The sequence below is a fragment of the Salvelinus sp. IW2-2015 genome, linkage group LG13 (genome assembly GCF_002910315.2).
Source record: "Salvelinus sp. IW2-2015 linkage group LG13, ASM291031v2, whole genome shotgun sequence".
In the NCBI taxonomy this organism is placed as follows: domain Eukaryota; kingdom Metazoa; phylum Chordata; class Actinopteri; order Salmoniformes; family Salmonidae; genus Salvelinus; species Salvelinus sp. IW2-2015.
Genome location: NC_036853.1, coordinates 17,640,532 through 17,656,355, shown reverse-complemented (window position 1 = coordinate 17,656,355; position 15,824 = coordinate 17,640,532). Strand labels below are relative to the sequence as shown.

The window sequence follows — 15,824 nt, the reverse complement described above, 5'->3', positions numbered from 1 at the left end:
AGTCTCAGGGTGGCGGAGTTGTGAGCATCAGTCTCAGGGTGGCGGAGTTGTGAGCATCAGTCTCAGGGTGGCGGAGTTGTGAGCATCAGTCACAGTGTGGCGGAGTTGTGAGCATCAGTCACAGTGTGGTGGAGTTGTGAGCATCAGTCACAGTGTGGTGGAGTTGTGATGAGGCCCTCCATCTCTTATACATCAGACAGATTGTAATGGAAAGAGAAAATCCGGAGACGCTGGGGAGAACCGCACTAGGCTAATCCCCAGTCCTTTTGGTCTTTTAAATGTCAAGTCGTCAGCCCGCGTTAACGAGATGTGATGGTGGGAAATAATTAAGCGGAGAGGATTTCTTTCCCGGGGATTGGAAGGATTTAAGAAGAGCAACATGATGTAGGGGGATGAAGTTACCTTTCAGGATTTTTTAAAACCCAACTTACATTTTTATTACTGGAATCATCCTCGCCATCTGAAGAGTTGGAGAGCTCCTCTGCACTCGAATGGATGGTTTCAAAGTCCTCTGTGTCCATTGAAGGCAAACACCGTTGGGTCCAGCCTGGAGAAATAGAGCACACAGAAAGAAGACAAGGTCTTGTTAACCCTTCAGTTGACGAGAAGAAGTGAACATGTTCGTCTTAAGACATGGCATTACACATCCACTGCTATGGAAATCCACCCTTTACACATACACATTGAACATTCTGAAACATTGATACGGACAGTCAAAGAAGGTGTGAAGAAGTTGGAAATATATAAAAGATACACACAACGCAACAAACCAACCGAAAAATGTACCACAAGACATTCAATGCCAACAAAGACCCACACAAGCTTGAAACCAAAACCGTCAAAATGGGAAAAGAAGAATACAGACCATCAGTATGACTTTTCCATTACCTGGTTGAGAKGTAGATCTAGGCACGGCTGAATCTGTGCCTGTGGTGCCTTTGTGTCTGCTCGCAGCAGGGATAGCACCGCATAATGTATCTGTGAGGAAATGAGCTCTTTACAGACCACTGGGATGCCATTCAGGGAATTGATATACGCATGCAGAAATCAATAAAGGAGTCATCATCGCTCCACAGCCACACTGACTCATTACCGCCAACAAGGCAAGCAGAGGCCTGTTAATATGAAGTATTCTTGTTCAGCACTTGTTGTGCCACACTAATAACTAATACATACCATGCATCACAACGGAGCAGGCAATACTCAATCACGTACACAGACACGTACAAAGACACAAACATGTGTGTACACACACACAACCAAAATGCAAAAAAGTCCACATTAACAAAGGCTGTACATGCACAGACCCAGTGCATACTGTGACGCCATAGCTACCTTCATAACCGAACGGTGTTGGATCACTTTTTATCTCATGTCTTTTGGTCTTTCTAACATTAGTTGAAGGAGGACCTGTCAGGGTCGAAGAATTAGTAGAAAATTAGATCTATTGAGACAGTGAACCCAAATCGATGTTATTGTACATCCTCAGTTTTCATTGATCATAAGTCGATCTACTTTTTAATGATGTTTCTAGATTTTACAGCGCTTTGAGATTTCATTATGTAATGAATAGCACTATAAATGTAGAATAAATTATTATTACAAGTTATTGAAATGCTTGATTGTTAGGAGGGAATATAGTTAAAGGAAAACTTCATACGTATCTTTTTTATGGGGAAATTAAGTTCCTATCTAAATTCCAACAACAATTGCACTTGCTTTGCAGCTCTGAATGTCACCCCACATTCCAAATGTCAGCTTTTCAAAATTTACATTTTATTACTATGGTTTCTCAAAAAAAAGACTATTCAGTGTTTTCGCTTTTCCATTTTGTTTCATTTCTGAGAGACTGATTTTATTCATGCATCTCATACATTTCATGAGTCATAAATGGGTAGAATTTGTTGAGAAAATGACTTTTTTTCCTCTCCCTTCCTTCTCTCTCTCAAAGAGCTCCCTCACTAACCTGTCGGTGCCTGCTCTCAGACACTTTAAAAAGTTTGATGGTGAAGGGTGGAGAGAAAAAGAAAGAGAGACCGCAGGCAATCAGGTACCTTTTGTGCGGCTGGTGGCAGAGACACTGATAGAGGAGGCTACAGAGAAGCGGCGTGTGACATCTGTCTCCTTAGATGGAGGCTCGGCTGTGAAAGGCAAGTGTTAGCAATTAGCTGGGCACAGAAGAAGAGGAGGGAGGGAGAGAGGCCAAGGCAATGGCAAGGCTAAAGGAGCATATTGCATTGAGGATTCCTATCTTTTCTCTGGATTGATTCCTGATCTTATACAATACTTGGTGATAACGGTCACTGTTGATTCCTCACTACACACTGTCCAGTTTATGGAGATTGGCTTAATTGCCAAAATGGCGCACGTTTTTCCACTTACCCAGAGTCAGATAAACTCATGGATACCATTTGTATGTCTATGCATGCAGTTTGAAGGCGGTTTAAGCATGCTAACGTTATATGTTCCTGTAGACTTCCAGACATTGCGATAACGCTAGTTAGCAATTACTCCACAAACGACCTATAACTTCCTTCAAACTGCATGCAGAGACATAAACATGGTATCCATTAGTTCATCTTACTATGGGTAAGGAGAGAAAGTAGAGAAGCCGTGGCAGGACCGCGTTTGGGAAACAATGGTCTGTGGGACTGAGACCGTGCAATGAGTGGAGATGACACGAGGAAGTGCAGGGCATTGCATTGCTAGCGGGTGGCGGCATTCTCACAGGCGCAGATGAGAAATCCCACAGGCGCAGATGAGAAATCCATGGGTGGGATATGCTAACAAGATGAAATCTATCAACAACAAGTTCACACCGAGGCGTTACCTCGGCAAGCCAAAATGTGCAAAAACATCACCCCCTCAGTGTCTATTTCTCTTCAYCTAGCCTGCTCTGCTCTCCATCAGGGATGGCGCCAACTATACATTATTAGATTATCACCATACAAATGATGACATAGTATACACGGTAATGTTATTGCCCATTTACAAACCACAATACCCCTGTAATAGCGCCAAAGTGGTAATAAAACAATAATTAAATAAACCCATATCCCTGTTCAATTTGTTTGTTTAACTAAAAGCAGTATAATGTTTGCTGTTAAACATCTGATGTAGCGCCAAGCTATCAGTATTGTGATTAAGGATGTATTCTGTGGAGAGAAAGAGTTCTCTGCCATCGTTCATTATGCTTTTGTGTGCCTTGAAGTGAACCCTAACCACTAAAACAAGAGAAAAACATTGAATCAAACCATCCTCTTAAAAAAAAAAAACATTTTAATGCGCGTTTAAATGTCAAGAGCATAGCACATTACAGGCTGACATTTACTACTGCTGAGAATGTAGCCTTCATGTGTTTTCATTGCCTAGACGCCAAGGTTGTTCTTTCTATACTGGTGATGGGCATTTGAAATGATTTCATTACATTTTTTTGTAACTTTGTTTAAACTTGAACACTTGTTTGATGCCTAGACTGCGCGACTCGGGAGAGGTGGTGCCCCCAGGGAGGGATAGAGCGTAAAAGTAGACACCGACTCGCGCTAGGCAGACAAACTTGTAAATGCCCATAGGTTATCCATCATCCCATCTGGCAGTGCCTGTCTTTACTGCATCAAATCGATGTAAAGAATCTAGATAAGATAGCTAGCCAGCTACACTAATTGAGGCTATTTTGCTGTGCTCCCTGTCTTTGTCAACAACAACTCCATTCGATAAAATAACAGCCTACCTTTCGGTTGCTCGTTGCAGCATGACCTTCTCATTTAGTAACTAAACTCCTGAAAATGTCAAATCCCTTTGTCCTAGACATACAAGTATTTGGCAACTTGTGACATATACTCCCCTCCATAATTATTTGGACAGTGAAGCTAAAGAGAAAACGGATGAGAGAACGTTGCAATTTTATAACAATGTCATGCAATTCTATACTAATTTTGCCATGGGGCAAAGATATATATATTTTTGTAGTTTTACAGCTAATTTCTTGCAATTGTACCCAATTTGCCATGGGGTGGTGAGACATTTTTGTATTTTTTAAGCTGATTTCCTGCAATTCTACACATGTTGTAATGACTTATGTATGCCATGTTAATATGATATCTGAGTGAGAATGACTAACAAAATCAATGAGGGCCCCCTGGAGGTCAGGGCTCCTGGACAGGTTCCCTGCATGCCTAGTCGGTATTTGGCTATGAATACTACAAGTTTAAATAGCTGGCTAGACTAACTACCAATCTACACATTTCTAGCTGACATCCCTAGCAGCCGGGGACACTAAGCGACCGCTTATGCCTGGAACCGGCCCTGTTTGTGCCTCTAACTTTCTCACTCATTAGTCATGATTAATTCATGATTATCCGTAATCACGGTAGCATCCACATTCATGTAAAAGTGTTCAGAGACATATTCTTATTTACAATAAAAGTGACTCCAAAATGACACAATACATTATTTACCATTCATTTCTATTGAGTACAAAATCATCCAAAACAAGTTTGTAAAGTCACAAGCTTGATGTACTCATGGTGTGCTATGAATATGGGACCAAATACTAAACTTTGTACTATTTTAATACACTATAGGTGAATGTGTCCAAATACTTTTGACACATACAAGCGGTGGGACTAGATACATAAAGTGCTTTCATTTCTAAACAGTAAAACAGATATGTATGAAAATACCCTCAAATAAAACGTGACATTCTGTACGGTCGCCTCATATAAAACATTTGATCTCGAATCCAAAATGCTGGAGTATAGAGCCAAATTAAAAGTTTTTGCTTCACTGTTCGAAATAAATACGGAGGGGAGTACAATAGTTCTCTGCTCTGAGCGAAAGTGCCTGTATGTATTAGCAGCACAACAACACACAGAGTAGCAGGCTAGGGATGAGATGACCAACAATGAGAATGAATGAGAGCAGGTTAAGTTCTTCACAACACAATGAGGGGGACCTCTTCAAAGAGGGGATGAAGCCAAAGTCAAAAGTTAGGATGGAGAGGTGGTGGTGGTGGTGGTGGTGGTAAGTGGAGATGTCATGGCTTCTTTACCTGAGGGAAGAGACCTTCTGTTGGAGAGGCCCTGCAAGGTGAAACGCTTTCTAGCGAGATAACCATTGTGGTCAGGGTTATTAGTGGCAGAAGCATCAGCTAGGGAGGGAAAGGGAGAGGACAATGGTAAAGGAGGCAGAGGATAGAGAGAAAGCCAGAGGGAAGAGTAGTATGGACACCATGACAACCCTGGACATTTTGGAGACATTGACCACTACTCAATCACCTACAGTCTGCATGAAAACTGATTCAAAGATCAGGGGTAGACCAACCTCAATCTATTTCTGAAAATAGATTCAGATGGTCAGAAGTTTGAAGAGWGCTGACAAGGTTGTAAAAAAGCATGTTTATAAAGGGGGCTCACGAGTGGCACAGCGGTCTAAGGCAATACATCTCAGTGCTAGAGGCGTCACTACAGACACCCTGGTTTGAATCCAGGCTGTATCACAACCGGCCGTGATTGGGAGTCCCATAGGGTGGCTTACAATTGGCTCAGCATCGTCCGGGTTTGGCTGGTGTAGGCCGTCACTAAAAAATAATTTGTTCTTAACTGACTTGCCTAGTTAAATAAAAATAAAAAAAATWATTAAAAGACCATACTTGATACAGATGGTTGTTAATGATGGCTTTTATCTAGGTCTTTCTCATCCCTACCAAAAGGTTCTCTCTGTTCTAAACAACAGACAGAGCTCTGAGATGCATAATAAGCTTGACATGGAATTTCCTGGAGCCTTTCACCATATGGACTAAACCTGACCCATGATTGACCCCGCTATGCTCCATCATTAGGAAGAGAAGAGTCCTCCACAATCATGCTGTAACTGCAACGGTATAAGGATTTAGACACCTGCCAATGCCAACCCTAGAAGACACTTTTACACAATAAATAATGTATATTTTGTGTGTGTGTGTGATTTCAAGGACACTTTAACCACCTGCCCTGGAGGGTGTTCAAAATGTCCATTTTATCTTGTACATAATTATCACCTTCTGATTGTGAGAACACAAAATAATCACAACTCCCAGCTTCACCTCCTTTCACCAACATCACACCTCTGACAAAGGTGCCAAACAGAGAAATGTCAATGCTGCTGCTTCTTCTTCTTTCCTCAGAGGTTACTCTGGCCTTCTGGAGATCTTGAGATGAGAAAATAAATTGGAGCTTTTGGATAACTATGAGAGAGAATCCAGTAGACTGACTGAGAATGTGAGCGTGGTATATACCGTATCCTTGGTAGCACAGGAGGTTGGTGGCACCTTAATTGGGGAGAACAAGCTTGTGGTAATAGCTGGGGAATAATCAGTGGAATGGTACCAAATACATCAAACACATGGTTTCCAAGTGTTTGGTGCCATTCCATTTGCCTAGTCCCGGACATTATTATGAACCGTCCTCCCCTCAGCAGCCTCCACGGGTTGGCCGAATCTAACAGCTGGTCAGACTATCCCCAGAAGACATGGGAGCAATGTTCCCTCTAAACTGTGCATGGGTGCGGCGCACCCACCTCCTCCAGGACTGCCACTTAGAAGAAATGTCATGCTGCGCAGCGATGCAAGAGATGCAACATTTCCAATGCAACAAACCAAAACAAATCTAACTTTGCAATATTGAGTCTGTGGTTTTGTTGTAGGCAGACCCAGAGCGCAACGGAGTAGAATTCCATTGGCGGGTGTAGCTTGCTGACGAGCGGTCTTTCAATCACCTGCTAGTGAATGCGCTTTTCAGATCTGTTCAGATCAGAGAGCAGAGCCGTGCGTGTGCACGTTTGTTGATATTCTTTGCTAGTTAGTGAGTTATTATCCCAACTATAGATAAGTATAGGTCAGCAATGGGGAGTTACTGCTTCCTACAAGAGCACAAAACGTGTAGGCCACATTTCAAGCATTCTTTGAAAAGCCAGTCCAGTAAAAAGCTTTTGTCTTAATTAAAGAGGCAGTGTTGTATTTTGAGACAGGCTTGAATATGTAAATAAGCCAATAGGCAATGGGTTAGCCTACATTGTCTAATTCTCTGTATGGTAATAATATATTTTATTTTGTAAAGTGGTTTCTTGCATCATTTTTATTGGCCTGGCCAAAGCTTTTCATATGGCAGACCATTCCATTCTTGTGGGCCGGCTAAGGAGTATTGGTGTCTCTGAGGGGTCTTTGGCCTGGTTTGCTAACTACCTCTCTCAAAGAGTGCCAGTGTATAAAGTCAGAAAATCTGCRGTCTCAGCCACTGCCTGTCACCAAGGGAGTACCCCGAGGCTCAATCCTAGGCCCCACGCTCTTCTCAATTTACATCAACAACATAGCTCAGGCAGTAGGAAGCTCTCTCATCCATTTATATGCAGATGATACAGTCTTATACTCAGCTAGCCCCTCCCCAGATTTTGTGTTAAATACTCTACAACAAAGCTTTCTTAGTGTACAACAAGCTTTTTCTACCCTTAACCTTGTTCTGAACACCTGCAAAACAAAGGTCATGTGGTTTGGTAAGAAGAAAGCCCCTCTTCCCACAGGTGTGATTACTACCTCTGAGGGCTTAGAGCTTGAGGTAGTCACCTCATACAAGTACTTGGGAGTATGGCTAGATGGTGCACTGTCCTTCTCTCAGCACATATCAAAGCTGCAGGCTAAAGGTAAATCAAGACTTGGTTTCCTCTATCGTAATCGCTCCTCTTTCACCCCAGCTGCCAAACTAAACCTGATTCAGATGACCATCCTACCCATGCTAGATTACGGAGGCGTAATTTATAGCTCGGCAGGTAAGGGTGCTCTCGAGGGGCTAGATGTTCTTTACCACTCGACCATCAGATTTGCCACCAATGCTCCTTATAAGACTCATCACTGCACTCTATACTCCTCTGTAAACTGGTCATCTCTGTATACACGCCGCAAGACGCACTGGTTGATGCTTATTTATAAAACCATCTTAGGCCTCACTCCCCCCTATCTGAGATATCTACTGCAGCCCTCATCCTCCACATACAACACCCGTTCTGCCAGTCACATTCTGTTAAAGGTCCCCAAAGCACACACATCCCTGGGTCGCTCGTCTTTTCAGTTCACTGCAGCTAGCGACTGGAACGAGCTGCAACAAACACTCAAACTGGACAGTTTTATCTCAATCTCTTAATTCAAAGACTCAGTCATGGACACTCTTACTGATAGTTGTGGCTGCTTTGTGTGATGTATTGTTGTCTCTATCTTCTTGACCTTTGTGCTGTTGACTTTGCCCAATAATGCTTGTGCCATGTTTTTGTGCTGCTACCATGTTGTGTTGCTACCATGTTGTTGTCATGTTGTGTTGATACCATGCTGTGTTGTCATGTGTTGCTGCCTTGTTATGTTGTTGTTTTAGGTCTCTATGTAGTGTTGTGTCTCTCTTGTTGTGATGTGTGGTTTGTCCTATATTTATATAGTATTTATTTTTTATCCCAGGCCCCCGTCGCCGCGGGAGGCCTTTTGGTAGGCCMTCATTGTAAATAACAATTTGTTCTTAACTAACTTGCCTAGTTAAATAAAGGTTAAATGAATACATTGTATAAAAATCATACAATACAATGCAATGTACTGGCCCATGGTGTTACAGACCAAGTAAAACATAATTAATATCAAGCTCTTCATAATGTAAAAACAATTTTAAAAGTCTCATGCAATGTAGGCCTGCATTTAACATATAGGCTAATGTAGGATATATCATAGAAATCAAAAGCTATTTCCATGTGAACATGTTATGGGATTTGCTCCAGTGGTTTTGTTGGTAGGTCTACACAATGCTCAAATTGCCACAATAGCCTATTGGCTACTGTCTAAAACTGTAAGGGTACAGCCTCAGTGTTCACTGTAAACAACATTCAAGTTTCCGCTCACGGGACCTAAAATTTGCTTAGTGCCCCCAAAAATTTGAGGGAACATTGCTTGGGAGGTATAGTGAGATGTATTATTGAAACTAAAGTATTTGGGGTCATGACCTCTGGGGTGGGTCCTGCTGACCCAAAAAGGAAACAGTTCCAATCAGGGAAATGGTTGGTATCAGCTACATATGGGTCAAAGCAAAAAATCCCACCAGACCACAGTACAAATCTCATTGTAGTCAAACCTGTACTGTACTACGGCTGCGTAACTGTATGACTTTAGTGTAAGGTTGGGACTGGATACATTTTTTTGTGGTAAAAGCTCAAATCTACAACAGCTTCTGTCATATTCCTTTCCCACAGAGGAGAAGGAGAGAGATTTTCTCTGTGAGTCCGTGGTGGGGGTAATAAAGGCCCCCATGTACCCAGGACTAAGCACCTGTCAGATCCACTTACTTCTCGAGCCACTGACGTCCAGTCACCGACTACATCCAGAGTCAAAGAGCCACTCTCCTCTCCTAACCACCACCACTCGCTCCCTGGCAGACAGACTACCGTTAGCCCAGGTCCCTCTCACTGTCATGCAGCAGCACCCTGCCGCCGGGCTCTACACGGCGTGAAATCGTACCTGTTACCTCATCCTCATCTGCCAGTATAGTGAGCCAGTGTAGTGAACAATCAGAGTGGAGTGGGGGTGAGGGGTTGACTGGGGATGAWGCCGAGACAGACAGAGCCAGTAATACATCCATCCTCTCATCTCTCACTAACAGAGTTAAAGCCCAGATGAAACATCCCAGCTAATTGTGCCATCAGTCTGGTGTCTTTCACAATGCCATTATGGGATAATTTGTAGACGGCAGATGCTGCCACTTGTTTCCAGTGAACGCAGCTGAGTGGATGCTAGTTTGTCAGGGCTCGGGGGTTGGTGGTAGGGCTTCTGCGGCGACCGTATTACCACCACACCAGCAGTCATGAGTCATGACCGCAGTAAAATTCCACGTGAGTCACGGTACTCTCCTTTTATGCACTTTGGACATGCCTCAGCTCCTAATAACTGGGTACTCAGGGCACTATTGTCCCTTTAACCACTGACATCAATGCAAAATGCAATTGAAAATCACATCAAACACATATCAGCAAAACAGAAGGCCAATAGTACTTTTAAAACTCACCTCACTGCGATGATCAATTTCAAGAAAGAAATTCAACAGCAGGTTGAAACCGTGTAAAACATGGTTGTTGTGTTTCAAAGCCTAACACAACGAAATGGACAGCGCTATCCAAGGTGATGATTAATTCAAAACACCCATACAAGATCTTATGCATATGCAAGCCCCCCCCCCCCCAAAAAGAAAACTTCATAAAAATTATGAATGTGTCATTATACAATACATAGCCTATTACACATAGCAGAAAAACATAAAACTGATTTAAGATGTCTTTGGTACATAATTGGTCTAGCCTATACTCCAAAATTAAACAATTCTAGTAATCGCCTTTGAGTGRGGACTGTATTATTATGCATACTGGATGGACTGGTTACTTTACGCATGCTACGCTCCAAAATGTCTATCCATGAGTCTGAGAGTGAACGTATAGCTCTAAGCGATGCTGTTGGTTCATTGATTGTGCAGTGCGGCTTACAGTTAGCCTACAATGAGTGAATTTGTATTTTGAATAGCCTAGTAATAGGGCATTTTTATATTTTCATAATTAATTGGGTGACACAGCTATACAGAATATCTCACCAGCATGCATTTCCATCTCCWCCCTCTCCATTATTCCTTTCTCGAGCGTGCAGACGGGCTGTCAACAAATATGTTACTATCGATGTCCGCGAACAGTTTTCACTTGGTTTCCCGAAATAAGCACTTAGCTGCAGGAACAAGGTTGGAGAAGCCATTGCATACAGAGTTTTGGTGGAATATCACCAGTGAGTGCATGCTCCTCAAACAGTGGTTGATGTGGACACCCCTTCAAATTAATGGATTCGGCTATTTCAGCCTCACCGGTTGCTGACAGGTGTATAAAATCGAGCACACAGCAATGCAATCTTCATAGATAAACATTGGCAGTAGAATGGCCTTACTGATGAGCACAGTGACTTTTAACATGGCATGGTCAAAGAGTGCCACCTTTCCAACAAGTCAGTTTGTCAAATTTCTGCCCTGCTAGAGCTGTCCCAGTCAATTGTAAGTGATGCTATTGTGAATTGGAAATGTCTAGGAGCAATAACAGCTGAGCCGCGAAGTGGTAGTCCACACAAGCTCACAGAATGGGACTGCCAAGTGCTGAAGCGCGTAGCGTGTAAAAATTGTCTGTCCTCGGTTGCAACACTCACTACCGAGTTCCAAACTGCCTCTGGAAGCAACCTCAGCATAAGAACTGTTCGTCGGGAGCTTCATGAAATGGGTTTCCATGGCCAAGCAGCCGCACACAAGCCTAAGATCACCATTCTCAATGCTAAGAGTCAGCTCGAGTGGTGTAAAGCTCGCCACCATTGGACTACGGAGCAGTGGACATGCTTTCTATGGAGTGATGAATCACACTTCACCATCTGGCAGTCCAGATGGCAGTCCATCTGGCAGTCCACTATGCATTCTGGCAGTACCTGCCCGAATGCATAGTGCCAACTGTAAAGTTTGGTGGAGGAGGAATAATGGTCTGGGGCTGTTTTTCGTGGTTCAGGCTAGGCCCCATAGTTCCAGTGAAGGGAAATCGTAATGCTTCTGTGCTTCCAACTTTGTGGCAACAGTTTGGGGAAGGCCCTTTCCTATTTCAGCGTGACAATGCCAAGAGTGTCCAAAGCTGTCATCAAGGCAAAGGGTGGCTACTTTGAAGAATCTCAAATATATTTTGATTTGTTTAACACTTTTTTGGTTACTACATGATTCCATGTTTTATTTCATAGTTTTGATGTCTTCACTATATATTCTACAATGTAGAAAACAGTAAAAATACAGAAAAACCCTTGAATGAGTAGGTGTGTCCAAAAGTTTGACTGGTACTGTATGTTTTGATTTCTAAGACATTCTAAAGTTTGTATCATTCACAACTAAAGTTGCCAAATAACTCTAAATCTAGCATGTAGGACCTTTTTCAAATGATCTCTTTTATGCTCAACATGGCCACTTCATATGCGCAGTCAATCGATCCTTAATGAGAAAAATATCCTTTCTATTTTATTCAGCTAAGTTCAATGATATTTTTCTTACTATAAAATCTTGTCAGCTAATTGAACAAGCCTACAGCCTATGGCATGGAGCATAGCCAGATAACATGGGCCTACAGTAGGCCAACTCATATTCTGTTCTTCTGAAATGTATTTTCTTCATATCAAGTTTTTTAGAACTGACAAAAAAAAAATAGATTTATTGTGATGGTGTATATTAAATTGATTTAGTAAATGTTCCAAAGACCCGCATCAGCGGCTTGTATGCTAAACGTGTTCATGTTAATTAAAGGTCAATTACCGTGAGACTGGAAGTCTTTTGCATGACAATAACCGGCTGACAAAATTTCATGACCGCCACAGCCCTAGTTGGCGGGGGCCGTCAGCGGCTGTGTGATCTCTCACCTCGTTTCTGTCTCATGTTGGGACTGGGGTTGCTCCTCCTGAAGCCTGTCTCCGGGCTAGACGAGTCCGACTGCCTCAGGGCCATTTTGCGTATGTTTCTGAGCGGCGGAGAGGAGCGATATGGGACAGTCAATCACACAGCCACTATAGAAGCATTACATTCCCTGTACTTGAGAGCATCTATGCGCTGCTGCCATTCAATCACACGACATGATGAAAACGTTGTGAGACCAAGTACTCTACCTCATGGGAGCATGATACACATTCTCAGTGATCTTCTGATGGAGTTGACTAGCCTCTGTGAATGGAGAAAAAATGGTATTGGAATAGAACATAGATTTACAATGGAACGACATATTAGTTTAGGTTAAATTGATATAAAACGGTCAGTGAGGTGAACTCATAGGTATGCAAGTGTGTGTGTACATTTGTTGTTTGCATGCTTGTGTACATCACACTGCGTGTAGGACTGTGTGAGAAACCTGCAGTCAAAAGCAGATTGATAAAACTATGTTTCAATGCCAGGCGATAAAACAGGAGAAATCCCAGGAGTTACATACGCCACAGGAGGGTATGTGGACCAAAACAGTGTAGTCAGACCAGAAGCCGTGGGCCAAAACAGTGGTGTAGACAGAATGGAAGCCCCTAATCTGTGTCTTTAACAGGAGGGACAGGACAGTTGACTGCCAAAACCCAGGGGAGGAATCAAATCAAACAGCTGCAGTACAAGCCACTGCCTTGTCCTGCTATTGCACAAACCCCATGTCGCTGGGCTTTTTAACATCTCACACTGGCTTATCTTGTGTGCTACTCTATGCTGCTGTACGTGCTCCCCTCCCACCACTTGCCAGCAGAGACAGGCGTAAATGACATCCAGCCCTCCGTCAGGCCAGAGCCTCTTTCACTCTCTCTGCTTCATATGAGGGCTGCTGTGTCATTACCCAGTCCCCTCACACATACACCCTCTCTCACACACAGGTTGTCAGTTCAGTTGAGAGTACACAATGCACAGAGGGTCGTTTTCCTGACTGTCAGGCGCTTCGGAGCGGAACATGGGGCGATTGATGCATACTATTAGGGAGGTGGAGAGAGAGGACAGGAGGAGAGGAGGACAGGAATGTGTGGACTGTATCATCTGGTCAGGTATGTGTTCTCAAAAACTGGTCTCCCCCCGCTTAACATTCACATCAGCATTCTGGGAGGTGTCAGGGTTGTGTCCAGGTGTCCGGTGTGGGAGCTGAGAGGATGGTATAAATATGCCTAGACAGAGAATCCCCACACACTGCATACCTCTGCAAGCTTCTAGCTGGCCTGTCAGAACTTTCCGGATCTCTGACACCCACATGTTCTTCACATCCATGGAGGGAGCCTGGGGAGAGACACAAACACACACTATCTATCTATATATATATATATATATATATATATATATATATATATATATATATACACCCTCTGAGGTTTAACTGTACAGCCTTCCTCACACCAGACAGTGGATGTTTCTGTTATAGCGACGTCTGAGGAGCTACTCTGTGGGACAACACTGCCACCAAGTGGTCACAACGAGAATATCATACAGAAAAGGCATTTGACGTCTTTATGACAAATGTCTCAAGAGTGAGAGGTATGCTTCTTAGAAAAGAATGTTGCTGAATCACAGCTCTTATTACAAAGTCTGGCATCTATTTAGTATTCTTTGGAAAATAACTAGTCATTTAAACGGAAACAATTGAGTTTTATTTTTTACGCAGAAAGTTTATGGACATGTACCTGAATGATATAAACTTCCTCTCTGCCGTTATACCAGACCTCAAACTTCTTAATGTCTCCTTTGACATTTTCGGTGATTCCCACAGCACTCATCTGAAACAGGGGCAAGGCTGTGGTTAACAACAATGACAGCTTTATATTTCTGATTTCTCCTGCAGCTTCACACAAACACACGTAAATAGAAGAATTTAAAGATAGAATCCTGCTCAGAGGCGCTTGTATTCTGCAAATTAATGTGAACTGCTACAGCTTTTTAGTTCAGCTTTAATTCCAATTGAATGGCTCTATCCTGAAACAGCCCTGGACTGAAACTTATTTTCCTATTAAGTTATGAACACCATTACTCATTGACCCAATGACAGTCAGAGTGTATTACATACACAGCATTTTATATCAGTGAGTGAGAGAAAAAAACAAGTTCATCAAAGGTTTCCTTTAGAAAACAGGGTTGTCCCAGCATCCCATTGATGAAATAAGGTCCTGTCATCTCAGGGCCCAGTTTCCTGCCCTGGCTTTTCATGCATCTAGATAAGCTTGAATTGAAATATGTGGCATGACAGTGAACTCCAAGGTTCTCAGGGGATCGGAGAGAGCCACTGTAAAGTTTCCATATGAGAAGGGCGAAGTAAGTGGAGGATGGTGAGAATTGTAGCCCCACGGACAGTTAAAACCATTCAAATCCCAGGTGAGCAATTGTTATGTTTGTCCAACAAGGAACTGACCCCACAAGCCACCCTCACCTTTAGGGAGTGTTTGAAGCTATATGAGGCGGACGGCTTCTCGTGTCCGTCCGTGGTCTCCTCCCGCTTCTTACAGAAAAGCAGCATCTTATTGTAGAGGAACAGGTGCCTCTGCATGGGCTTGAAGCGGGCCAGGTCCTTCACCTTGCTGTGGCCCTTCTTGTGGTCCGTCCACACGTTGAATGAGCCCTGCATCAGGAGCTTGCCCAGCTCACTAAGGTTCCCCTGTGGATGGGAGAGGTACACAGGGGACATCAGTCCTACACCTTCACACYTACAGTACACCTAGCCATAACACTACACCTAGCCATAACACTCTCTCCACCAGATTAGTCAAACTGATTAACAGCAGGACTTCCTGGAACTTTTCCACAGCCCAACAGATCCACTCTAAGATAGGAACAGTAAGGATCTAAATCGGACTGATTTTTCAAACCCTTTCACTCGAGCCAAGTCATACACCCCAGCCACGAGCTGTTCACTCCCTTTGCGTCAGGCAGACGGTATTGGAGCATGAGGTCTGATACCAACAGGCTCAGAGACAGTTTCTATCTTCAAGCCATCAGACTGCTGAACACTTGAACTGGACTTGACCACCTGCACTGTAGCACACATGCACTCATCCACACACACACACACGCACGCACACACATTCATGATACACACACAGCACAACTCCTGCTACCATACTGCACAATTGGTAGCAGAATTTAAAACACATACCCAATCCCCCCTTCCCCAAATCACATGTAAATATTGGACTATAAATTGTGCCTTCCTTACTTATGCTAAAATATTTATTACATTCTATTGAGCCATTTACTTTATGTTCGTATTGTTATGTT

The 15,824-nt window shown here is 43.1% G+C and overlaps 1 protein-coding gene across 1 annotated transcript in view; it reads right to left on the bottom strand.

Moving 5' to 3' along the window:
* The window catches only part of LOC111972225 (guanine nucleotide exchange factor DBS-like), a 74,037-nt gene that overhangs the window by 5,917 nt on the left and 52,296 nt on the right, over nucleotides 1-15,824 (bottom strand). Inside the window, 10 exon segments of the mRNA XM_023999154.2 lie at nucleotides 432-547; nucleotides 889-978; nucleotides 1,336-1,410; nucleotides 2,055-2,141; nucleotides 5,051-5,149; nucleotides 12,470-12,567; nucleotides 12,713-12,767; nucleotides 13,760-13,838; nucleotides 14,240-14,332; nucleotides 14,980-15,204. Coding sequence (XP_023854922.2) covers nucleotides 432-547; nucleotides 889-978; nucleotides 1,336-1,410; nucleotides 2,055-2,141; nucleotides 5,051-5,149; nucleotides 12,470-12,567; nucleotides 12,713-12,767; nucleotides 13,760-13,838; nucleotides 14,240-14,332; nucleotides 14,980-15,204 — 1,017 coding nt within the window.